The sequence below is a fragment of the Carlito syrichta genome, unplaced genomic scaffold, assembly GCF_000164805.1.
Source record: "Carlito syrichta isolate Samal-C Ts95f unplaced genomic scaffold, Tarsius_syrichta-2.0.1 Scaffold126426, whole genome shotgun sequence".
In the NCBI taxonomy this organism is placed as follows: Eukaryota; Metazoa; Chordata; class Mammalia; order Primates; family Tarsiidae; genus Carlito; species Carlito syrichta.
Genome location: NW_007070522.1, coordinates 383,907 through 411,381, shown reverse-complemented (window position 1 = coordinate 411,381; position 27,475 = coordinate 383,907). Strand labels below are relative to the sequence as shown.

Genomic DNA, 27,475 nt, shown 5'->3' with positions numbered 1-27,475 from the left:
GGAGTTAATTTTAGTGTATGGGGATAGATAGGAGTCCTGTTCAATCTTATGCATGTGGTCAGCCAGTTTTCCCAGCACCATTTACTGAATAGGTTCTCCTCTCCCCTGTGGTAGGTGTTTGAGGCTTTCGCGAAGATGAGTTGCCTGAGAAATTGAGGTTTCGCTTATGGAATCTCAATTTTGTTCCAAAGATATATATCCCTGTTCAAGTACCAATACCAAGCTCATTAGATTGGTGTAGCATAATAATAAAGAACCCCCCCCCCCCCCACAGATACTGACAGGGAGGGCCTTGAGCAAGGCTTGAACTCAGCTCCCAGGGGACATATGGGCTTTGTTTCCTTCGACGCCTGAAGGCAAACGAGCCACTGAGGATTCTAGAGCTTGTGCTTCAGGGCTCTGTTTAAGCAGGAGAGCCTGGAAAAAATAATTACCTGGTGTTGCTTTTCTCAGACTCCATGGAATACCAGTAAGAAGAAAATGTTTGGAGTGGTATTAATACTGTTTACTCTGAGCAGCCAAGTTGTTTAACTGTATAGACAGACTTACCCAAAGAGTATATATTCCCACACAGGATATTGCCCAAATATTTTAGAAGGCTATGTCAAATAATATTTGATTGAAAAATATTTTATTTGGTTGAAAGTCAATTACCACGCCACGGGGCTTCCAGGTCTTAACGTTTACTTGCCCCACACCGGAAGAATAGTTCTTCCACAAATTCGGCTTCCATTCTGCAAGGCTGGGGACACTTCAGGAACTCGGCAAGTCTCCTTCAGCTGATGCTGGCTGGCAAATCTCTCACATGCGAGAAGCACGGTCATGCTCTCAGCAGCCCATGAGGCAGTCAGAAAGGATTCTGGGCTTTTTAATGTTTAATTTGTGTTTTTAGGAAGAACGCATCAATAAGTATACATTATTCCACACTGTCGTAGAGAGTTTACTAGAACATTATTTCCAGTTTGAAGCCAGCTCTTTTATGCTAATCTCATATACAAAGTGATTATTAGATACTCAACAACTATGCTATCAATATATATTGGTAAACCATCAAAAAAGACGTAATGTGCTGTTGTGTGGTATAATACAAACATCAGTCAACACAAGGCTTGAATTTTCAATCAACTTTAGATACTGTAGTATTCTATAAATTAAACTCTAGAGGTTTTAGCTAATTTATTTTATTATAAACACCCCATCCAAAAAGATTAAAATAGTTGAGATAAGGCTTGATGATAAGGCTAAGCAGCCTTTTTTTCCAGTAACATCTGTGGTACTAACACGCTATCATTTGAACCAGCTGAGGATGACATGTCATCTGTGAGCACATGGGATCTTAGTCTCAGATAGGCTTTTTAAACCGGCACCATCCACCTTCCTTCCTCTTGCAGCCGTAAAGTGAGGTGGCAAGCTAGGTTAGGAATGCAATTTCTTGCTATCTCTTCCAGGACAAAATCAACAGCTCACCAAAGAAATTCACTCGTGTCCTTGGCCTCAATAGGATCTTGCACTAAGGAAGATCAAACTCTCCTGGGACCTCCCTGAGATCAATTAATTTTTCTATTTAGCCATGATTGTGAGAAACCAAGAGTTACATTTCCATTTGTATGTCACCGTCTTGAATATACAGGGCTTTCTGGTTTGAACAGGATGAGAACTGAACGCACCGGCCTTCCTGCACCTGAACTCATTCTGCTGTAAGGCACCTGCTACAGTGAAATGCAGGAGAAGCTTCCAGTGTTTGCTGTGGCCGCAGGCCAGCCCCTGGACAAGAACATTCACTATGGGAACCAGAAAATATAGTCTGAGGTTGGAGAAAGTAGAAAAACATGGGCTAAAGACACAGTGAGACATGCCGAAGGAAAGACGCAGGGCACGTTGCAAGTATGGGGATCAGCTGGAGCCCAGTGCCTGCTGTGGCCGCAGAGTGGGGAAGCACCACTGTTCACGAAGGGGAACCAGGTGGGAAAGGACGGCGCTCTGTGTTCCAAGATGCTGGTGGCCCCACATCAGGCCTTAGCTCCCAAATACAATCATTAAAAGACAACAGCAGGCCTCGCAGCCCACGGTTGGGCCAGCGGGAGCAAAGACCAATAAGTCGGCCCATCCTATGAGCCAGAAACGAGGAAGTATGGAAAGAAGACAGTTATCCAGGGACACGGAGCACCACTGGGTGAGCTGCTAAATCATAGCGGACAGAGCTGAATTGCAACCTACCGAGCAAAGCGCCAAATCTCCAGGCAACTCCCACAGCAGTCACAGGTGGCAGATCTACTGATGAATGGGTAAATCTGCAGGTAGAATCGGAGGAGAAACAGGACACCAGCCAAGTCTCTAAGCATCGCCCCAAGGCATTCATCACTTCAAAGGGAAAAGGAGTCACTTTTCACTGGAGGAACCTATCAAACAGGACACGACTCGCATGACCAAGGATGACATACCAGGAAGGAGAGACAAGGTGACGTTGTGTGCCCACTGATACAAGGCACTGGGGAGACACATCATGTCTGCGGCATTTTTGTCACACATGTGTAACTTCAATATAGTATGAGAAAGCATCAGGAAAATCCATGCTAACAGGGAGTCTACACATAACTGACCAGCGCCTACAAAAAAACGTCAAGGTCATGAAAGAGAAGAAGAGGCTGAGGACCAGTCACAAGCGGGAGGAGACACAGGAGACACAGCCAGTGCCTTGTGGGTTCTGGGCAGGACTCCGGGACAGGAAAATGGCACTGGGGAAAAGAAGCTGTGACCTTCACATAAGGCCTGCAGTCTAGTCCCCAGTGCTGTACCGTGCTGCCTTTCTCATTTGATGATCACGCCCTAGTCATGATGGCAATCACACTGGGGAAGCTGGATAAAGGTTTCCACGCACTCTCGCCACTCTTTTGGCAACTTTTCTGTAAGTCTATCATTATTTGACAATAAAATATTTTTAAAAAGCAAACAACACTGACTCAGATCTCCTCCTCTGACCATCCTACCTACAACGGCTTCTTCCCATCACTGCCTTTCCTCCTGTCCTTCTTAGTTTTCCTATTATTTAATGCTATCTAAAGTAGCATTATTCTCACTTATTGTCTAACTTCTCCGCAAAAACTCAGTTCTAAGAGGGGAGGGATCTGGGTCTGTTTTGCCCAGTGCTGCACCCATCACAGAGTCTAGGGCAGTGACTGGCAAATACAGGGAGAGAAAGTCACACAAATTAAACTTCCAAACTGGACGGTAGAACAATAATTAGAAAAGCGGGTATAGAGACAGAAAATTTTACTCCCCACTCTTGAATTCTGACAAGTTCCCACTTCACTTTCTCTTTTGAGTATATACATGAGTGAGCTTTTCGTCTACCTACTCATCACACTTACAGAGCGACTGCTGTGTACATGACACTGGACGGGTACTGGGAAGGCAGACGAGCAGGCCCAGCCTCTGTTCTAAAGGATGTTGCAGCTGAGTGGGAGAGACAGATGTCATAAACACAAGCTCAAAGAGGCACGAGTGCTATGTCACGCTGAGGGGGGAGACTTGCGCATGTCAGGGAGTCAAAGGAAAGGCCACAAGAGTTGCTACACTTACCAAGGCCTCTGGTGAAGGCTCAGAACTTGGACAAGCAAAAAGCAAGGTGGGGAATGACACATGAAGGAGAGAGAACTGTGGGAGCAAATTCAACCATGCAGGAAAGGAGGAAGCGTGGGGCGCAGATGCAATTCTGGTTGGCTGGGGCGGTGGATGTGCAAAGGGAAGCAGGGAGAGAGACGACGGGATGGCAGGCTGGGTGGGCCTGGGAACACACTAGAATCCCTGTCCTCAGACTCCAGATTCTATCTGGCAGCAACGGGGCACACTGTTCTACAAAAGCTCATTTTGAAATCACATGGAACTCCAGACTGTTAAAACTGCTATCCCAGGGCCCATCCTGCGTCACCTTCCGCTAACAGCAATCCTCTCAGCCTTTTCTCCTGTGCCATGGATCTGAGCCCCGCCATCCAGTGCTCCTCTGATGCTTACCATCCAGAGCCCATCAGGATATGCCATGTGGCGTCTTTGTCATGACCACGCTATGCGGTGTCTTTATCGTGGCCACTCCATGTGGTGTCTTCATCGTGATACTCTACATGAAGTGTTCATTGTGACTACTCCATGTAATGTCTTCATCATGACTACACCATGCGGCGTCTTCATTATGACTACTCCATGAGACGTGTTCATGATACACTACATGACGTGCTCACTGTGACTACTCCACAAAGCGTCTTCATCATGACTATGCCATGCGGTGTCTTCATCATGACTACTTCATGCAACGTCTTCATCATGACTATGCCACACAGCGTCTTCATGACAACTCCACATGGCGTCTTCATCATGACTATGCCACGCAGCATCTTCATGACTACTCCACAGGGTGTCTTCATCATGACTATGCCATGTGGTATCTTCATTGTGATGACTTCATGTGACGTCTTCATCATGATACTCCATGTAATGTGTTCATTGTGACTACTCTGCGTGATGTCTTCATGCTGATACTTCATGTGACATCTTCATCGTGACTACTCCATGTGATGTTTTCATGATACTCAGTGTGATGTGTTCATCATGGCTACTCCACATGACATGTTTATGATACTCCACATGACATCTTCATTGTCACTACTCCACGTGATGTGTCCATGGTGACTACTCCACATGACATGTGTATCATGATATTCCATGCGATGTGTTCTTTGCATTACTTCACATGATGTTTTCATGGTGATACTCCATGTGATGTCTTCATAGTGACTACTCCACAAGATGTGCTCATCGTGCTACTCCACATAACATCTTCATGGTGATAATCCGTGTGACATCTTCATGGTGATACTCTGTGTGATGCCTTCATAGTGACACTTCACTCCATGTGATGTCTTCATGGTGGCACTCCATGTGATGCCTTCATGGTGATACCCCACGCGATGTCTTCATGAAGTTGCACACTGACTGCTGAGTGGCATTAGTAGTCAGAGAGTCTATCCTTAAGTTGAACTAACACCTGTCTTAGTGTGGTGTCTACCCGCTGCCCTCTAGCATACAACACAACGCTGACTTCTCTTGCACCATAACATACATTCTCGCTGGCCTCTGCTTCTCAACACAGCAGCCAGAGTGATCCGGTTAGAACATAAACCCTATCACTCCACTCTTCTTCTCAAATCTTACATGGTTCCCCATTTCACTCAGAAAATAACCCAGATCACTAAAGTGGTCTACATGGCACCAGCCATTCTCTCTGGCCACCTGCTCCAACTCTCCCCTTGGCCATGTAGCTCTGGCCACTGTGGACTCCCCCCCTTCCTATTTCTGCAACACGTCTGGCATCCCCCACCGAGGACCTTAGCAGTGGCTATGTTTACACGTGAATTCTCCTGTTGCCTGTTTTCCTGCTGTCACCACGGGGTGGTGCCACCCTGGCTGATATCAGAAGCACCGGCACCTTGTGCAGTGCCGTGTGAATGTTGCTGCTGACCATGATGACTCATGTGCTGTCTTTTTACAAACTCTATCGTTGTAACTGGGAATGTTTTTATATCCCGTAGCAATCTCTCTAAGCATTTGTTAAGGAGCGGCTCTAGCGACAGTGCTGAAAACAGCCCCAAATAATAACACTCGTACAGAAGGCAGTTGGGGTAGAACACTATGAAGAAGGTCAGCCGTCCCCTGTGCTCTTACTCTAGAAAGCACTCTGAAACTAGGCCTAAAGAAAGAAAAGGGTGAAAAGCAGCAGTAAAGTCAGACAAGCTGCAACGCTGGGCATTCCCTGTCCGTCAAGCCCTTCCGTCTATCCTCTGGGACTACTGGCTTGACATATGTGTTTATATCATGAGGTCGCATCAGGAACATCCCACCACATCAATGTGAATGCCGCCCCAAAATACGGTTCTTCCCCTCCCTTCACAGGGTGCTTCTCCTTCATGACCTCAGCCCAAGCATGCAGGAAACGGGTGGCTGTCAGAAGCACAGGCTGGGCACAGACTTCCTGGACTCCATCTCTCTGGCCCCTACGCACCCACTCCATGCATCAGTTTCCTTGTCCCAGAAGGTGAGGATGATAACACTACCCCCCTCTAAGCGCTGTTGTGAGGAGCGAAACACGGAGAGTCCATGTAGCACGGAGCACACCTGTAAGTTTTAGCTGTTCTGTAGTCATCGTCATCACCTTCACTGCCATCTTCCCATCAGTCCTTGATACTCCTTATAGGACAACTTGTTTCACTGGGTTAAAAAAAGTGCCCCTTTACTAGTAGTAAACTAATGACTTACAGTGTTACAGTGGCAACTTTACGGACGTGCAGTGGCAGGAGTGTGCAGGTCCTTCCTGTGCTGCTTTCCTTTGCCAAACTGTCAGAAGCTTCCTCCACCCCGGTTCTGAGGCACCTCCCCTTCCAGTGCAAGTCCTGGCTGCGTGTACGACTGAGCAGTGCCTGCTCAGACACTGGCAGCTACACCGAGTGAGGCAGCAGCATGACAGAGCAGGGCGCCGAGGAATGGTTCTCGGCCATCTTACCTTCAGCCTGTCTTTGGGCAGCGCAACCACACCCTGCTTAATGATCTCCAGGACCCGCTCCACTGACAGCTCAGCTCCCGCCTGTAGCAACCTCGAGCTGAAGAAGGTGATCACCTGCAAAGCAAGGCAGCATGTTCAGCACACATGTATGGACGTGCGCTCAGTAGGTGCCTGCCTCAGTGGTCACTGGATGACCACAGTCACCTTTGAAGGAACCTGGCTTGTAGCACACAAGCCCTCTCCACACAGTCTTTCCTCCGGGCCAGCCCCAGTGCTCAGGACTGACCGTCACTCTGGGAATTAAGAGCCTCTCGGGTTTGCTCTTCTTGCTGCCACCTGACTCTGCCTTTCGGTCCCTATGGAGTACAGCACCCGTCAAGAGTGAGAAGAGAAACCTTAAAACCTGGCCACTGGAGCCTTAATAGTGCCTCTCTTAAAACACAAAAAAGCTTAATGGGAAAAGAATGTAAAGCGAATGGCTAGAATGACGCTTGGAGATTATCTGTGAATTTCGGTGGCCACAGCACCCTCATACCTACCACAGGGACCCCAGCACCCTGCCATGGCTGTTTCAGGTCACAGCACAGCGGCATCCTGGTGATAACACTGCTTCCAAAAACTAAAACAAGGCATCTTTTTCTAGCAAATTGTTTTTAAAACCACATTGTTAATAAATCAAGAAGACTGTAAACCCTTTAGTTAGAGAGAATAACATTTTGGTGTTTATAGTCAGGCATGCAAAAATATGAAAATGTACTGCGTTTTGTAGAAAGTTGAACAGTTCCTTTAATATATTTTCTACCTTATAGGTAAAATATGTTACATTACAATTCTTCGTAAAAATTTTATGCATTTTCTTTCAGAATTCCTCTGCTAAATTTCAATTGTTTAAGAGTACAATAACTTTTAACCATTCTAGTGGAAAGGAAACTCACTACATCACATAAATGCCACTAAAATGCATTTGTTCTAGAAAGTGAAGAATAGCTAGTGCCAGGACTGTCAGCAAGCATGTGCCCCAAGCCTCCGGCCACGAGTGCAGACAGGCAGCCTGCGCAGGGGATGCTGCTTCATCTCAAGCAGTTGGCTGCACCACCAGCTACTTGGCAAGTTGCTGAGACATGACTTTGTATTCTACTACATGGATTCTTCATGTATTCTAGACATGAACTCGTATTTCCTACTACCAGGCTAGACATGAACTCATATTTCCTACCACCAGGCTAGACGTGAACTCACATTTCCTACTACCAGGAAAGACATGAACTCACATTTGCTACTACCAGGATAGACATGAACTTGTATTTCTTACTACCAGGCTAGACATGAACATGTATTTCCTACTACCAGGCTGGACCTGAACTCGTATTTCCTACTACTCAGTTAGACGTGAACTTGTATTTCTTACTATCCGATTAGACATTAACTTTTATTTCTTACAACCCAGTTAGACATGAAATTTGTATTTCTTACTACCTGATTAGACATGAACTTGTATTTCCTACTACTGGATTAGACGCGAATTTGTATTTCCATCTACCAGTTAGAATTTTGCACATAACAGCAATTTTAGTGATAATTACCATTAGATTTGTGCAAGAGTAATTTCGGTTTTTGCATTGTTGATGTTTGCTGTTTGATATTGAAATACATTTTTAAATAAATGTGGTCATGTTATACATCATTTAAATGTGCATTTCTTGCTTTATTTTTTGCTGACTTATTACTTGCTGCTTATTTTATATTTATTTTAGACTATGCAAATGATGTTAGACAAAAAGCAAATGTGAGCAATTTTCTTATTCAAGTTCAAAATGGGTTGTAAACCAGTGGAGACAACTCGCAACATCCACAATGCATTTTGCCCAGGAATTGCTATCGAACACACAGGGCAGTGGTGGGTCAAGAAGTTTTGCAAAGGAGACAAGAGTCTTGAAGAAGAGGAGCATAGTGGTCGGCCATTGGAAGTTGACAATGACCAACTGAGAGCAATCATCGAAGCCGATCCTCTTACAACTAACATGAATGCGAAGAACTCAACGTCAACCTTTCTATGGTCATTCAGCATTTGGAGCAAATTGGGAAGGTGAAAAAGCTCAATAAGTGAGTGCCTCATGAGCTGACTGAAAATAAAAAGAATCATCATTTCAAAGAGTCCTTTTCTCTTTTTCTTCACAACAATGAACCATTTCTCAAACGGATTGTGATGTGTACCGAAAAGCGGATTGTATACGATGACTGGCAACGGTCAGCTCAGTGGTGGGACTGAGAAGAATCTCCAAAGCACTTCCCAAAGCCAAACTTGCACCCAAAAAAGGCTCTGGTCACTGTCTGGTCGTCTGCTGCTGGTCTGATCCACTACAGTTTTCTGAATCTCGGCGAAACCATGACATCTGAGAAGGATGCTCAGCAAATCCATGAGATGCACCGAAAACTGCAATGTCTGCAGCCGGCATTGGTCAACAGAAAGGGCCCAATTCTCCACAACAATGCCTGACCGCACCTCGTACAACCAATGCTTCAAAAGTTGAACAAATTGGGCTACAAAGTTTTGCCTCACCCGCCATATTTACCTGACCTCCTGCCAACTGACTACCACTTCTTCAAGCATCACGACAACTTTTGGCAGGGACAATGCTTCCACAACCAGCAGGATGCAGAAAATGCGTTTCAAGAGTTCATCGAATCCCAAAGCATGGATTTTTATGCTACAGGAATAAACAATGTTTGTTTCTCATCCGTAAAAATGTGTCGATTGCAATGGTCCCTACTTTTGTTAATAAATATGTGTTTGAGCCTAGTTAAAATGATTGAAAATTCATGGTCTGAAACCGCAATTACTTTTGCAGCAACCTAATACAATAGGTTTTTATTGACTTGCACAGCAATGAAAAATATTGTTAAAATAGCTAAACTCATTCCTCTTAAAATGTCTCCATACAAGTCACAGTCAATAACAGGAAAACCTTTAGTTTGTGTGGGAATGAATGTTTTCTTGGTGTCTCTCAAAGGCAACCTTTCAAAGGAAGGTACTTCTCTGCAGTGTGTGTTTTACAGCTTCCCTCCACCTACCATATTTGGCTGCAGTCCATGAATTTCAAGTACAGCACATGACCTCATGATGCCATCAGCTTTGAACAGTGATTACCCAGTGTCATGTTCTGATTAGTCAGTTGTACCCTTCGAGTAATGTCAAAAATCACATCTAACCACCTGTCACGAGACTAGTGAATGATCATTAGAGCACAGATTTGTAGAAACAAGATTTTCTGGGGCGGAGGAGTGTAAAAAGGAGTCAGTGTGTACCAGACAGGCAGAAACTTTTGCTGCTAAATGGCCACTCTCCCAAGAGGCAGAAGTAGAGTTTTTTTTTTTTTTAAAGACAATGATAAACATGTAAAATGCACACATATTTCCTCATCGACTTGTTTGGGTTTCTCTCAAGTTTTTGTGTTTTATCACTACATGTGACAACCTATTCAGTAAAAGAGCTCTTCAGAGGATTTACAAAGGAAACAGATGATATGTTCTGACTTTAAGAAAGATACAATGTAATTGCGGGGGATAAAACAGATCAAATTTGTATAATTAAATAGATCAGAAAGCATGGTAGACTATGAACTACTCAAAGTCAGAAGGCCCAGGCTTTGGTCTTGCCTCTGACATTTACTAACAACGCGACTGACTCGTAAGACACTCAAATCCTTTTATATCAGAGGTTCCCAACCTCGAGCCCATGGACAGCAGGAAGTGAGCAGCAGGTGAGCAAGTGAAGCTTCGTCTGTCTTCACAGCTGTTCCCCATCACGCATATTACTGCTTGAGCTCTGCCTCCTGTCAGATCAGCAGCAGCATTAGATTCTCACAGGAGCACGAACCCTATTGTGAAGCGGATATGTGGGGGATCTAGGGTGCATGTTCCTTATGAGGATCTCATGCTTGATGATCTAAGGTGGATTGAGGCGGTGATGCTAGCTCTGGGGAGCGGCTGCAAATACAGATGAACATGAGCAGTGAGGTTTGACGGCACAGAGACCGTAATAAATCAACTGCTGGCAGACTCGTAGCAAAACCCTCTCAGTGAGTGGCAAGTGAGTGATATACTTCAATTGTACAGCTGCATCTGGTGGCAGGCTTTAAGTCAGAATCCTACACTTATTTTAGTCCACGTGTGGCCTGCCCATTATTTTACTTACCACTTCTGTCCACGCTTTAAAAAAAAAGTGGGCTGTATGATTATTTCATGATATATTACAATGTAATAATAATAGAAATAAAGTACACAATAAATGTTATATGCCTGAATCACCCTGAAACCACCCCCTACCCCACATCCATGGAAAAATTGTCTTTCATGAAACTGGTCCCTGATGCCAAGAAGGCTGGGGATGGCTGATCTAGATGCAGGGGTTTAGAGAACCTGCCTGGAGTCAGACTGTGTGGGTTCAGATTCTGGCTTTCCTTATACTATGCTGCTGCATCTACTGAGAGGAACCAATACCATGATGTGGCAAAGTATCACTTTGTAAATGAGGGAACCGATATGCACCTAGTAATAATGATAGTCCCGCTAACATTGTGAGACCATGTGGCAAGGCACTTTGCATTGTAGACATTAACTTACTAATATTGTAAGTTTCCCTCTGAGCTTCCAGTGTGCTCCAGAAACTTTGATATATGCATTTTTATTTTTGCTCACTTTAAATTTGTTCCATTTCCCTTGTGACCTTCTCTTTGACCCATAGGTGTAATGTTCATTTTCAAATATTAGAAGATTTTCCAGATACTCTTCTTATTGATTTCTAGTTTAATTTAACTATGGTCAAAGAACATACTTGGTATGGTTTCAAGTCTTTTAAATGAGTTGAGGTTTGTTTTAGGATAGACCCAAATATGGCCTACCTGTAGTGAGTGCTTCATGTGTGCTGATGCTGTCCTGTGACCTGTGAATGTCAGTCACTCAGGCTGGTAGTGTTGCTTGGGTCGTCCATAGCGGACTACTTTCCGTTTATTTGCTGGATCAACTACTGAGGAAGCTGTGCTGACTTTTGGAGTCATAAATGTGGCTTGTCCGTTTCTTCCTGCGGTTCTGTCGTCTTCTGTTCTGTGTATTTTGAAGCTCCGTTGTAAGGCACGCACACATCTGGAACTGTTGTGTCTTCTTGGTGAACCAACCTTTGACTGTGTGGTGTCCCTCTTTACCTCTGGGGACATTCCTTGCACTGAAGTCGACTCTGCTATCATTATGGTCACTGCATGTTTCTTGTGAGCAGTGCTTGCATGGCAAAACTTCTTCCTTTCATTTACTTTTAACTTATCTAAGTCTTTATACTTAAAGTGGGCTTCTTATAGACGGCGCAAAATTAGGTCTGACTTTTTATCCAATCTGAAAATTTCTGTCTTGTGATTAAGGCATCAGGAGTGTTCACATTTAATTTAATTATTGGCACAGATGGATTTTAACTCTACCATGTCGCTTGTCATTTTCTATTTGTTTCACTATAATGTAGTCTGCTTTGGACTGAGTATAATTTATGATTCTATTTTATCTTCATCTTTGGTTTACTGGCTATATCTCTGTTTCTTTTTCTTTAGTGTAATGTACATCTTTATCTCAGTCTGCCTTCAAATAATTTGATGCCACTGCCCATTGTGAAGAGCCCGAAACTGTACTCTACTTGTGAGTTCACGGGTTAGGCCGTCCTTAGCTTCACAGGTCCTGGAGGAAGACAGAGATTTCATGGGCAGAGCCAATAGCAGTGATTATTGCATGGGTTCCCCAACCCACAGTCACGCAAGAGGGTGTGACAAGGGGCAGGCCAAACCTGCATGTGTGGTAGATTGTATTATAGAACAGAATTCCGAGCTGAGGGAACCTGGATCTCTGATAACCATCAGTAGGCATGCCTGCCTTTGGTCCAGAGGGAGACACAAGCATCTTTAAAAGATCATCTAGCATGAAGGGCAGTCAGTGCCTTTGCTCATAACACGCCAGACCCATGAGACCTCTGGACATATGTGCCAACTTCCAATTCCTCCCTCCCTTCCTTTGGGCTACTGTGGACAGACAACACCTTACTTCTGCATGTGTGATAAACCCCACAATACATTGCTGCTAGTTTTGTTTTAGACAAGGTGTTGGGAACCTCTAGCCTATGGGCCAAACCCGGCCTGCTGTCTGTTCTTGTAAGTGAGTTATTACTAGAGCACAGCCATGCCCACGTGCCCACTTGTTGTCTGTGGCTGCTACCGGACTACAGCAGGGCCAAGTGACAGAGACCACATGGTCCAGAAAGCCTGAAATACTTACTATCTGTCTGCTGCCCCCTTCTTTAGACAGTCAGTGATCTTATAGCATGGATCAACACAAGAAAAAGTCTTTTATGTTTTCCTTAATTTTTATCATTTGGGGACTCTTCAGGATTATACTGTTTGTAAGTTTCTGTTACGTATAACAGTTATTAGCAATAGGTTCCCAGTTTTTGTCTGAACATGTCTTTGTTTTCTGTAAAGACATCTTCTGGGGCATGACTTCTGGGCTGATGAGATCTCTTTCACCTGAGCTTTATAAGATGTCACTTTGGTATCTGATCTGCCGAGGATCAGACTGCTGCCCTCTTTGCTCCTCTGTATACAATGTGCTGTTTTCTCTGGCTGCATCTGAGATTGTAATTTTTCTTTTATCTCTGCTTTTCAGATGTTTATGTCTTTTTTAAAAAGAGGATTTATCCTGATTGGGGACCTTCAGACTTCTTCAAATATCCCTTCTGCCCTGTTCTCTTTCTCTTCTCCTTTTGGGACTCCAGCCATATGTGTCCTGGATTATCAGGTATCATCTTATAGCTCTCAGCTGTTCTGTGCTCACTGTTCACATTTTTCCCTCTTATTGTGTTTGTTTGTGTAATTCTACTGATGTATCTTTAAGATCAGATTTTTTCCATGGCTATGCCCAAGTCCTTTATGAGTCAGTCACAGCAATTATTTATCTGTAATATCATATTTTTACTTTTAGCATTCCCATCTTATTTTTTCCTATAATTCTCATCTTTCTGGAATTCTCCATCTGTTTCTACATGTTGTCATCTTTTCCCCTAGGTCAGAGGTTGGCAAAATTTCCTGTATAGGGCCAGGTAGTAGATATTTGAAACTTTGAGAGTCACAATGCAGTCTCTGTCACATCTTCTTTTTAAGCAACTCTTTAAAAATGGTTCACAGGCTGTACAAACACAAGTCATGGGCTGGATATGGCCTATGGGCCACATACCGTTGGCCTTCACACTAGAGCATTTAACCTATTACTCACAATTCAAAGGCTCTAATGATTCCGAGATGAGTCATCACTGAGTCTGGTTCTGTTGTCTCCAATATGATTTCTCTTCTTGGTTTGTGTGTGTGTGTTCCGTAACATGTGGTGAATGTGGGCCATCATGTGAAGAACTGTGGAGTTGAGGTAGATGCCATCTATGTTGGGTGGGTACTCCTCTTCTCTGGTCAGGCTTGGGCTGAACCAATAGAAGGTGAGCGGGAGTGGCGTCTCCTCATTGCCAGAGCTACCTCCAGTGCCCCACAGCTTCTGACGATGCTTCTGCTCAGTTGGCTTTTCAATGCTCTGCTCCACTTTCTGCTTTCAGTTATCCCTGTGTGCCTGGGTCACAGCAAGGTCTGTGTCCACACCCCCAATCCTTTGCCAGTGGCGGACTGCTGCGGTTTGTTTCTCAGGACTTGTGAGGTTGGTGGCAGAAGACAGGGGGCTCTCTGTCACCCTGGAGCTGCTGTCCTAGGAGCCCAGTCTTAAGTGGGGCTCTGTATGCATAGGTCTAGAGCATGAGGTTTTCTAAGCTTTTTTCCCCTTTCTTCTGGCAGCCAAACTCTGCCATGAATCTGTGGCGAGTTTTGTGGCAGGCTCGCTCTAATGGTGTTCTGACAGACTCTTGGGGCTGGGATGGCTTCCTGCCCCTTCCCACAGGCAAAAGCTTTGTCTTGTATCTTTTCCCAGCAACACTGGTCTGTGCCCATGCCCTGAGGGCCACAAGGTTTGTGCTCCTCCCCCAGCAACCTTAGGCTTTCACACCCTATGAAGGAAGGACCTGGCGGGGCATGGAGTTACACATTTTTCCATGTTTGCCTCACCTTGGGAGGCTCTCTCTGGCTTCCTGCCCTTCCCCCAGTCCCAGGGAAAGAGCATGTGAGTGCAAATTTCTCTGGTGCCTGGGTCTCCTGCAATGTCACCCGAGTCCACACTTGACCTTTAGGAAATTGCTAAAACTGCACCTGATTTTTTTTTACCCACGTGAATGGTGGCTACCCAGTCCCGTGCTTAGCCACAGGCAACCCAGGACTGGTGTCTCACCTTGACTTGGGGAATGGTGGGCCTATCCCTCCTAGATTCTGACTATTTGGCTGCCCTGTGGCCTCAACTCATTGAAGAACTCAAGAAAAGTTACAATTCTGTAGTTTATCTCTTTTCCTTTGTTAGAAGAACTCTTTCTATATCATCAGCAGAAGTCCACTCTAGGAAGTTTTTCAGTGGTAAATGTATTAAAGTACTATTTTGTACAATAAAATGAATCAACCTATTTTAATTGCAGTTCAGTGACTTTTGACAAATTAGGCACACCCTGTAACCACCTCCCCCCATCTCAAAACACTCACTCCTCTTTCCCAGACAGTTCCCTATCCCTCTAGCCTACCCATCTAGTGCCTGGAATACCAGACAGCTGCATGGCCCAGTCTCCACCTCCTTCAAGTCTCAGCTCACATGCACCCTCTGAAGGGCCTTCTCTGACCACTCTCTTTAAAGTTGCAACCTCCCACCTGCATCCAGCTAGCTCTCATTATTCCCTTTCTTGTTCTTTTATTTTTAAGCTGATGGGTAGATAATGATGCCATCTATTGAGATGAGAAAGACTGTGGAAGAAAAAGTTTTATTTTGTGTGTTTTTTTTTTTTTTTTGAGAAAACCAAGAATGATAATTTAACCTTGTTCAACGTTCATGGGACTGACAAAAATAGGCAACTGGACACACTAGTTAGAGTTCAGTAAAGATGGTCAGTTCTGAAAATACACAAGGTCTGATGGGAATTCTACACTGTCCAGAGATAGAAATAACTCCTGCCTTCACTGTACTACATGACTGTAGTTCATGGCATTTGTTCACTAAGACTCAGCCATTCCTGCCTTAGGCAATGGGGAAATTTCTTTCGTGTCCTCTCTTATCTGGTGTGGTAATTCTACTTTGCCTTGCTGCTTAATTCAGCAAGATCATATCATCTGATGCTTCAGATGGGAGGGACACATACCAGCGAGTAACAAAAAGTCTGGCCACTTGGGAAACATATGCCCAACTTCATCAGCAGAAGTTAGAAGTGCTGCAAGGTTAGTCACTTCTGTCTGTGATACTGAGCCTTGTCGAACGTCTTAATGAAAAATATCAACTCTCAACTCCCTGCCAGCCAAAAATGACAGCAGACCCTCGTCTCTTCTACTAACACTTTTCAAGGTTAAAGCCCCAAAGAAGAAATTAGCAAAAGCTTGCTGAAGCCAAAATTTCAGGCATACCTGGGGGAGGGAAGGGGAAGGTAAAGTGCTGAAAAAGGTAAAAAGGAAAGATAGTATTTATATCCTTGTCACAGCATCGTTTTAACATATGTGAAAGGAGTTTAAAGTTTTTAATGATCTCCCGTGAGCCCAGTGCTAATCTGGATGGTAGTGCTCGAGGAAAAGCTGTGGAAAGGCCTGTTCATACTGAATCTTACACTTCGGTTTATCCAAGCGAGTTGTAAAGAATGGGATCTAGAACGAGAAGACCTGGATTCAAGGCCTGGTGGAGTGACCTCAAGCCAACTATTTCGTCCTGCTCTGTCCCCCTCGAACCCCCAGGGAAGAAGGCCAGTGAGACAGTGCATAGGTAAATAACCCACAGTGATCAAACCCTGTGATCATTATCTAGGCGGGAGAAGCCTCCCTGGCTCTCTCTCCTGAAGCAGGAGGAGAATCCAAGCTGACATGGCTCAAGGACAGTCAAGAGGATCATGCACAGGAGGTAGCTAGCCTCCCTTCACACTTGGTAGGCGTGCTTAAAATGGCCCAGGCATTTACACCCTTAGCGTTAAGAACTGCTCAACAGCACAGAGCCAAACATCTAGCCTGAGAATGCAGTTTTCACTGAATATAGTCTGACAAAGACAGACAGCAAAAGCACTGGACCTAAGTCCAACATATAACCCGCTTCATTTCCATGGGCTCTGCACTGTGCTGTGAGCAGGGTCCTTCTTCCTGCTTCCTCCTCTTTTCTTTGCTTTTCATTGCTTCCAAGGGAGACAAGCTTAAATTCTTTGCTAAGTTCGTAGGTCCTCACAAAACAAACTAAAAAAAAAAAAAAAAAAAAAAATATATATATATATATATATATATATATAGTCTTTCAGAGACTTTTTTTCAAAAAAGAGATGGGGTCTTGCTATGTTGTCCAGACTGGTCTCAAGCTCTTGGCCTCAAGAAATTCTCCTGCCTCAACCTCCTGAGTAGCTGGGATTGTAGGCACGTACCACCACATCTGGCTCTCGGAAACATTTTTTTTTTTTTTTTTGAGTTGGAGTCTCACTCCATCGCCCGGGGTGGAGTGCAGTGGCATGCCCACGGCCACTCCAGTCTCAACCTGCTGGGCTCCGGTGATCCTTCTACCTCAGTCTTCCAAGTAGCCAGAATTACAGGCATGCACTACCAGGCTTGGCTAATTGTTGATTTATTATAGAGACGAGGTCTCACCAAGTTGCCCCGTCTAGTCTCGAACCTACAGGCTCAGGCAATCCACTTGCCTCGGCCTCCCAAAGTGCTGGGATTACAGGTTAAGCTGCTGATCCTGGTCTCTCAGAGACATTTTAAAGGATCTCAACAGCTTTGTCACAAAGAATGTTCTTCATTTCCACCACTGATAGAGTAAAGACCGATTTGCTGTGGGTCGAGGTGATCTTGAAGGAGAATCCAGACGGTGGGAGCTCCAGGTCTGGGAGCTGCCCATGTTTCCATTCCATGAACAAGTTAGCAATGGGGTACGACGATTACAAACCGGGACTTCTTGTTCCGCTCCTGGGCCTGAGTCCTGGCTCCATCATTTCTGAATATATGATTATTCTCTGTGAGCTGGCTCCCTCATCTGTACACTGAAAATTAAAATGAAGCAACCTACAGGTTTGTTTTTGCTGTGAGCTACATGAGGCAATGCAGAGGATGGCCAGCAAGCGGGCCATGAGGCCTGGCGGGCGCACAGGGAGCAGGAGGGGGCAGGCGGCTGTCGGGGGTCTAAGTACATTTTTAGAGCTACATGACCCAAACGATGCATCACAGCCTGATGGCCCACCGAACTACAGCCATGACCACAGGAAAAGCCTCTGGTTTAGTCTTTTATCCGAAACACAAAGAAAATCTGGTCCTCACAGTGAAAGAATCTGGAACTCAGCAGAGCACTGCCCACCTACTGGAGCATACCAGTGCGGGCAGTGCACAGTTCAGGTGATGATCCTTCAAGAAAGCAAAAAGGAGAGCTAGGAAGGACCCAACAAAGAATAGGGATCAGAGTGATCCAGAGAAAGGAGAAAGTCAGGATGGCTGGGGCAGAGGGCTGCCGCAGGGCAGGCTGAAATGAACGGATGGCACAGCTTGGAGATGCGGAGGCTTGGAAGGGACGTGTTGGGTATCTCTATAATGCAAAGACCTGAGTAAATCTAGGAGTCTCTCCCGCCCTGGAGTTTGAAAGATTCATATTCATAAGCAAATACAAGAAAACACCGTTTTAACATTACAAGGCCTGCTCTCGGAGGATATGCCCAATTAGACAGAGAGAGTCTCAAGATTACAGCAGGCCAGCTGGTACCAGATTAATTCAAAAGAATAAAAGAACAGGAAAAACAGCAGGCCAACAGCATAGCCACAGGCTCTGGTTTTCCATGGAATCCCCACAGCAGTGTTGGCCCTGGCCCCTCAAATGACAGCTCAGATGCAGGAGAACAGGACTCTGGTGGGTGCATGCAATGGCTGCCCGCTAAGAAACCATGTCCCAAACAGAAGTCAACATCCTATTGACAGTCTCAGCTTCCGGGAGCCTGTAAAGGACATGCCTGGTTGCAAAAGTTCTCTCACTCAGAGATGCCCACGGTGACAGCTTCCCATCAAGCATTCACAGCTCATTCATCGTGCTACCAACCAAGACTCCGCTTCTCCTTCCAATGTCGTTCTATCCAACCATCGCTTTATCACAGAGTGTTACCTGATAACACAGTTGACATTCCACCTGCACTAGACTTCCAGAGAATCGAGCTAGAAGCAGTTTAACCCAAGGCCAATATCTCATGTCAAAGGAGAAAGAGTTTTGTTAAGCCTTTACTCACAAGCATATGTCTTAAACTCACTATTTTACTTCCAAAAATAGTACTAACAAGAAACAGAAGTGAATTTGGACAAATCTGCGACTAGCATGGCTAGAAGTAGTTTCTGAGAGACAATAACGGGCCTGTCAAGCTGCCCTCACAGAGAAAAACAATTCCCCCACAGCACTGCAACCCTTCAGTGGCCGGGGCAACTGTGTAGTGGGAACATTCTTAGCCTGTAGACCACAGCCTAGCAGTGTCGGAAGTCATCTATCCCACTAAAGAAGACAGGGTTAACTCATGTTGGGTGTCCATTGGGCAGTAATTTGCTTCATGATCTTGTCAGTGGCACATTCATGGCCACCACAGTGTTGACCTGCTGGGCTCCGGCGATCCTTCCGCCTCAGCCTTTCAAGTAGCCAGAATTACGGGCATGCATTACCACGCCTGGCTAATTTTTGTTTTATTGTAGAGACCAGGTCTCGCCGAGTTGCCCAGGCTGGTCTTGAACCCATGGGCTCAGACAATCCACTTTCCTTGGCCTCCTAAAGTGCTTGGATTACAGGCTGAGCCACCGAGCTCAGTCTAGTACTGGCTCTTAACATCAAGAACATCACGGTTTGCCTGAATTGTCAGGCCTAGCTCTAAGAAACAGATAAGCTCATGTGCAATGGTGTTTCTGCTGTGTCTTGACTGCACTGATGGCAACTGTACCTGCTCTCCAGCTCTGTTAATGACATCTGAATGATGTTCACATATGTTTAGGGAAAAGACGTGCATGTACATAGCAAAATATTCTGCTACAGCTGTAACCCTTAGGTATACAGTTGAAGCAACTCAAGGAAGGCAAACGAGAACACCAATTAAACCGAAAGCCAGGAGCTTCCATATTGATTTCTGTTCACTAGTAGTCATGAAACAGCAGTGAGTCGGAGCAAATCATTGAACAGGCCTGCAACAGCACACTCAGTAGTGGTTCAACTCACATAATCGTGCAGGCTCCAGAGCGTTGAGTAGCTGACACATCCTAAGTGTCACGAGGCTGGAGCATGGAAGACTAGGTGCCCAGCCAACGTTGATTTCAACTAAGTACCTGACAGCTACACAAGACGCTACGGGGACAAGAGAAGAATAGCCTCCTTTGGTAAATGGGCTTTTGAGAACAGAGAGAGACATTCTCACATGTCTAAATTTTATCAGAATCTGTGTGTTGCTGCCACCCTGAAAGGAAACAGGAGGTTTCCACTCCAAGGCCAGGCTTCACCTTTACCATCTCCTGCTTGGCCTAGTCTCCTCTCACTCAGCTTCCAAAGCCCTGCCAGACAGGCTTACTGGTCCCAGGCACGCAAGGCTGGAGCATTCCTACCTGATGACACGGACCAGCCCAGGAAATGAGGTTTAATGAGCCTGAAAAGTCAGGGGACTCCCAAGGTAATGGGACTAGGAAGTTTCCCACAGAAGCAGCAGGAAAGAAATAATCTAAAAGAATATTTGACGTACTGGGCATGAGTCTCAAGACTAAACAAGCCCTCAAGGACTCAATGTGATTATCCACGTACAGCAAATCATGGCATTTCAGGACACAGGAATACAGAGATCAGAAAAGCTTCCACAGAGTCCAGGCTGTACATAAGGGGAGAAGACAACTACCTCAGACTGAGAAATTAGAAAAAAACCAAAAAACAAAAAAAAGATCTCGTATACATCCTCTTCCCAGAAAGCAACTGCAGCTTCTGCTTCATCAGCACAAAGCAATAATCCTGGAAGAAGGCAGCAAGACCAGCGGAGAACAGCGCAGGGGCTCCCAGGGGGACACTGCTGCTGTGCAGGGCAGCCAGTACATGCAGGAGCAGCCGGGGCAGGGCTTCCGGGAGAGAGGAGGCTGAATGCCCCATGTGCCGCGACACCATTACCCAGCAGTCCACTATGGGGTTCACACCCTCAACCTCATCTGCTTGCCCGTTTTGAGAGGAGTTTTAGCGTTTCCAGAATTGTACAGTTGTGCTGATGGGATATTCGCAACACATAACCAAGAAAGGTCAAGAGTCTAGAACGTAACAGAATAGTAATAAAACACCAAATTAATAAGAAAAATATAAACAATTCAATAGAAAAACTGGCAAGACTTGAGCAGGTACTTCCCAAAAGATGGATCCAAACGGGCTGTAAGCACACGAATACTCTTAGCCTCATTACTAACCAAGAAACTACAAATTAAAACTGCAATGAGATGTCATTATACATGGGACAAGACCATCAAACTAAGTGTCTGCAAGGATGTGAAGCCACAGGAGTTACTCACGGACTGCCCCCCAGCAGTCCTGCTGCTGGGTGCACACCCTCGGAAAAGGTATGGGCACGTGCCTACTTATGATGGAAAGCCTATGGTGATGTTGGATGATAATTAAATTATTAAGCATCTTCCTAAAAACAACTCACACAAGGACAGGACAGTGGCTCTTCAGTTTACTTTTGAGTCTAGCACTGTTAGGCTCAATATTAGCAAATCAAGAAATATTTACAAAACCTAGCTGAATCAGAAACAGTAATATGATGACAGAAAATTCAGCAAAAAGTATTTCTAAAAGGACAGGAAGCAAAAATTCACAGAGCTGTGGAAAATATTCAACCATACTAGTAATTAATTTCAAAATATGAGATAAGACTTATTTACGCATTGTTAGTTAATTATGATTGGCATAAAACATTAGGAGAAAATAAGTAATAACAGGATAATGGTTAAATATATTTTAGGACATCTACAGTATGGGCTAAATGAAAATGTGAGATTTTCAAAGAACTGATGACCCCTATAGAAAAAGGCAGGTGATCTAAATGTTAAGTGAAAATGGCATAACAGAGAAGTGTGCAGTGTATGATCTCAATTCTATTAAACATGCATGCATGTGTATATATGATAAACACACACAGAAAAATAGGATACAATTATAGCAAAACAGACTGCAAATGTAAGTAATGTTGAAAGAAGAGACTTATACTGAAGTTCTTAGCAAGGGTTGCTAAATTAAACTTTCTCTGCCTTAGTACTTAAAAAAGAATCATAATAAATATCTCCATTCACACTTACCAGATCAATATTTTGCATTATATCCTGAAATGAAGGGTGAGTGCGAAATTGTTCAAAGAGGTCTCGTTTGTAGAGCAGGGCATACACCAAGTTCGGGTTGTGGTGAAGAGAATTTGTCAGGCAGGAGTTGATTATTTCTAACATCATCCGAATCACTTCTTCAATGACATTTAGGTCTTGTGCCTTATAACGAGAGGAAACCCCAACACAGAGTCAGTGTTTTTCTTCTTGCAATAGTGTTAACCAACATAAGAGTAATTGTTTTAAAACGACAACAGCATTGGAAAGATCATGCAGAAAAGCTCTGCTAGATGAGTTCTGTCAAGACTCTTTGGCACTATGTTTATCAGTTACTCAAGGCTTTGGGTTAAAATCTTTTGGACTAAGCATGGTGATAATCAGGCATTTCACATAATGGATTATGGAGGGACACCACTCAGCTCCTCACCCAAAAGCTCCCCGTCACTGTGCCACCTCAGTCGTGAGACTTCCATACTAGAGGGAGTGGCAGGGTCACACCGCTTCCAAGAAAAACACCTAGTTCAGAAAACGACCTCATTTCTCGGCACTGTCATGTCACTCTTTATGTTTACAGATAAGTACACTATGGTTCTGTCACTGTTTCATCAGAGCCAACCGTCCTTGGGAATCTGAGCATAAAACAGTCGTAAGACAGCAAAGCTCTGCGCCAGTACTCACAAGCCCCTTGGAAGAAGGAACAAGAAAGAGCCAAACGTGGACACACCCACGTCCTCCCTTTTCCACCTCTGGTTTCTGCAGTATATTTGATACAGTTGAAGCAAAATTACAACACTGATGTGGTTCTCGATTAATGTGAAGGAATGTCTAAGATGGTTATGTTATAAACAAGGGCAGACAGAGAGAATGAAGGGGCAGAAGGCTTCTAGCGCTCACCTGGACTGCCAACATGTGGCGAGTTATGTATGTACGCTATCACTTCCAGAGCAGATCTGCATAAAAAAAGGCCCAAAAAGACCACAGGGCTATCAAAACGGAATTCCAAAAAGAGTGTAGGTATTCACAGGAAGGCAGGAAAAAAAGGTAAATGAAAAACAGAAAACAAACTGAAAACAGAAAGTCAAATGGCAATTCCAGATGAGTAACTTCATTCATTGCAAATAGTATAAATGCAGTGGTTAAAATCCATAGACTGGCAGGGGGGATTAAAAAACCATACAACCCAACTACATGCCATCCACAAGAAATACAAATACAGTTAGGATGAAAGTGAAAGGATGCAGAGAGACACACGGGTGTCAACATGGGTCAGAAGGAGGCAGGATGGCCGGACGGCCCTTCCTACCTGTGAGGAGTTGGTTGCAGACACTGTCCACCCCACCCAGGAAGACCACTGTCCACAGATGCTCAATCCTTTATGTAAAATGGCACCAGAAGTCAGTTTTCCTCATCCTCAGGGTTCTGCACGGGTGGGTTCAGAGTGACTGTGGGTGTGCAGCTGAGGGCACGAAGGGGCCGACTGTATGGGAGGATAGCTGTATCAGCCTCAGGTAAGTCATACTTCAGAGGTCGTGTGGCCATAAGTAACACTGACTATCTGGCCTTTTACAGAGAGAGTTAACTTCCCCTGCTTGAGAGAAAAAAAGGTAGTCTATTTTCATACAATTCACCTCTGCCTCTATTTTCTTAAATACGATGTCCAACATCCAAAGTGCATGAGACACACTAAAAACAACTAAAAAAATCCATATCAAGAGACAGTCATCAGCAGACTCAGAGATACACGATATTGAAGACATTGACGAGAAAATCTAAAAGAGCTCTGATCTACAAAATCTACTGTTTGATTGATGAGGAATTTCAGCAGAGTTGAAAACTGTAAGAAAGTGACAAATGACAAATGCTAGAATTTTAAAAATAGCAATGAAGACTGCCTTGGATGGGCTTAACAATGGACTGGACAGAGCTGAGAGGAGAATTGCAAAGTTGAGGACAAGCTAATAGAAATCTCACAAACTACAAAGAGAAAAAAAGGCCCAGGAAAATACAACACAGAATCCCAAAGGCTGTAAGATCATACGAAATGCATTAATAAGCATGTAACTGACTCCCAGAAGGAAAATTAGAGAAAGAATGGGGCCAAAGAGACATTTGGAGAGAGAAGGACTAAGCATTTTCTACAAATAAGGGGGGAAAAAAAATCAAAAACAGATCTAAGCCACCTCAGAGGATGACCCTCTCCAAAGTCAACCCCCACTGACGTTTACAGCCATAGCAAAGCACTGATGCAGACAATGGAGGAAAGCCCTTCTCCTCCATTTTCTCACCAGTTGCAGGCGTCACTGTTCTTTTCAAGATTCGCTGTCTGAAAGATATAAAGTGACACCTTGTTGCTACCTCTGTGACCACCACCTTGAACAGCAGATAGGTTTCAGCGCTTCTTCAGAGGCTGCAGTGTGGGTCTGTCTGCACAAGAGCAACCTGTCTCTCCATGATAGTCACCATTCAAGAAATGAGTGTGTCTTATCGATTTCGCAGAGTCCCAGGAACAGTGCAACTCCTGACTCCCCAAGTTGTCCCTTTTGTCTACGTCTTCACATTTATTATGCATAACATTCTCTCAGTGTTTAGAAGTCTGCCTCTATAATTATGCCCCTGTTCACTTCTAATATTATTTATTTTTGCTTTTTCTTTTTTTCTAAGATAAAACTTACCAGTGCCTTGACAGTGTTATTAGTTTTTTTCAAATAACTAGCTTTTGTTTACTGTTCTCATCATTCCTTTATTTCTCATTTTATTAATCTGGTCTTTTTTTTTTTTGAGTTGGAGTCTCACTCTGTTGCCCAGGCTGGAGTACGGTGGCATGCTCACGGCCACCCCAGCATAGACCTCAGTCTTCCAAGTAGCGAGAACTATGGGTGCGCATTACCATGCCCAGCTAATTTTTTGATGATGTCTTGCCAAGTTGCCCAGGTTGTTCTCGAACCCATGGGCTCTGGAAATCCCCTTGCCTCAGCCTCCCAAAGTGCTGGCTTGAGTCACCGCGCTCTGCCTCTTATTTTAATTATTTAACAATTAGGACTTATTTCCAGTCTTTCTTCTTTTTTTCACTTTAGTACTTGTGGCCCTAAACTTACCATTTAGCTGCAATTATCTAATTAGTGATCTTCTGCTGAAGAAAAATGTCCCCAAAACACAGCTTCTTTTTTTTTGAGTTGGAGTCTCACTCTGTCGCCCAGACTGGAGTGCAGTGGCTGCTCCCGGCCACCACAGCCTCGACCTACTGGGCTCTGGTGATCCTTCTGCCTTCTGAGTAGCTGGAATTACAGGCATGCGCTACCACGTCCAGCTAATTGTTTGATTTATTGTAGAGATGAGGTCTCGCCTGCCCAGGCAGGTCTCGAACCCGCGGGCTCAGGCAATCCACTCACTTCAGCCTGAGCCACCGAGCCCGGCTAAAACACAGCTTCTTAAGAACACATTTATGTGGGTTGGGATCCTGGGTGTGGCCTAACTGGGAACCTGCGAGGCTGCACTGGAAGCCTTCCCATCATCTTGAGGCACAACTCAGGGTCACTCTTACATCTGCCAGCAGGTCTTGGGCTCTCAGTGGCTCCTGGCTGGAGACACCAGGCCCCTGTCAGCTTGCAACGCAGGCTCTGGCTTCCCTGAGAGCCCACGAGGTGAGAGAGGGCACCCACGATGGAAGCCAGAATTGTTCTGCGATCCAGTCTCAGAAGCGACGTCTTCCAGCTCTGCTTGACTCTATCGAGTTCATCCTCCCTCAGGGTGAGGGGCTTTTACAAGGGTATGGCCACCAGGAGGCGGGCGCAGTGGGAACGTGTCTACCACAGGACAATTGCTGCTTGGATCCAAACACAGCTGTCCTTCCTCATCGATGGGAACACGTGCCAATACCCCTAGAGCATGCCTAAACCTCAGACAGTGCGGAACCCTACACGCACTATGTTCTTCCTAAAAATGTATAGCTATGATAAAGGGTAACTCACAAATTAGGTACAGTAAGAGATTAACAAATAATTAACTAGTTTAATTAACAGATTAGCTATTAACTAACTTGTAATTAAACAGAACAATTCCAGAGGCCAGTACTCCCAACTTTGCACTTTGGGACCATTGTTATATAAATATACGAACTGTGATACCACGAGAATCAACTGGTAACCAAGACCGCCACTGCCACTATGTAACTAAGGAGATGCTGGACAAACCCAGGCGGGATGTGTGGGGTTTCATCCCTCTCCTCAAAATGGCCTGAAACCACGTTGCATAATCGGCACCTTGGGGCTCCTGCCCTGCAGCAAGCCAGGTTGAAGACAGGATTGGTGGGGCCTGTCACCAAGCGGCATCAGTTTGTCCCCGTGCCATCATGAGGCTCTTTCTGTGTGCTCCCACCTTCCTGGACATAGAACCTCATGGTCATTAATAGCATGCGTGTCTAGGCTCTTTTCAACAAAAGGTCGATTCCAGCTCCCAGTTGCCAGCAGGGACTGTGCTAGCATCCTGCCTCTCCCCTGGGGTCTTCAGCACTTCATCAACAGGAGCTGAGCCTCTGACCGCTCCCCCTCCTCCTCGACTAGCAGACACAAGTTTTCAGACCCCGCTCCCTGCTTTGATGGTTTTTTTCTGTTTCTGGTTCATCAAGAAATAGTTTTCACATTTTGGCATGTGACTATATGTTTTATTTTATTTTTTTATTTTTTTTTGAGTTGGAGTCTCACTCTGTCGCCCAGACTGAAGTGCAGTGGCCGCTCCCGGCCACCGCAGCCTTGACCTGCTGGGCTCCGGCGATCCTTCCGTCTCAGCCTTCTGAGTAGCCGGAATTACAGGTGTGCGCTACCACGCCCGGCTAATTTTTTGATTTATTGTAGAGATGAGGTTTCACCTGCCCAGGTGGGGGTCGAATCCGCGGGCTCAGCCAATCCACTCACCTCAGCCTCCCAAAGGCGTGGGATTACAGGCTGAGCCACCGAGCCCGGCTACTATGTGTTTTAAATGTTTCCTCGTTAGGGTTCATCTATTACTGTTAATGATTTTGGAGCAAAGGGGAGGAGATTAGGCTTCAAATTTGGAACTAACAAGATAATCTTGACTGAAAGTTCTCTCAATTATATTTTCATCTCATTTTGGTGTTTGAATTAGTAGAGAAGGAGGAAGAAATGTCAAGTTTCATAATTCTCTGTCAAGGTCACTTAAGGGCAACCCAATGAGACAGTATGCCTTCTTTTGAAACATAAGTTAAGTCAACATATTAGTGTTCTACAGAATTTTATGTTCATATATATTTCATACACCCATTTACGTTAAGTATAAGCCCTGACATAGTAAACCTACATTTCAAAAATTACTTATCTGCTAATAGCGTATGCTTTCAAATACACTGAGAACTTCTTCTCAATGTTTAAATGAGTAATTTGCTGAAACAAACAGAGTGATATACTTGACGCTCCAAGTTTTTTTTTTTTTTTTTGAG

General features: G+C 44.7%; 1 protein-coding gene across 1 annotated transcript in view; it reads right to left on the bottom strand.

Annotated features, from left to right (window-relative positions):
- Nucleotides 1-27,475, bottom strand: part of DYM (dymeclin) — a 374,432-nt gene that overhangs the window by 26,188 nt on the left and 320,769 nt on the right. The window contains exons 15-16 of the mRNA XM_008048608.1: nucleotides 22,003-22,185; nucleotides 6,551-6,664 (exon numbers count right to left, since the gene is read on the bottom strand). Of these exons, the coding sequence (XP_008046799.1) occupies nucleotides 6,551-6,664; nucleotides 22,003-22,185 (297 nt within the window). The remainder of the gene's footprint in view (nucleotides 1-6,550; nucleotides 6,665-22,002; nucleotides 22,186-27,475) is intronic.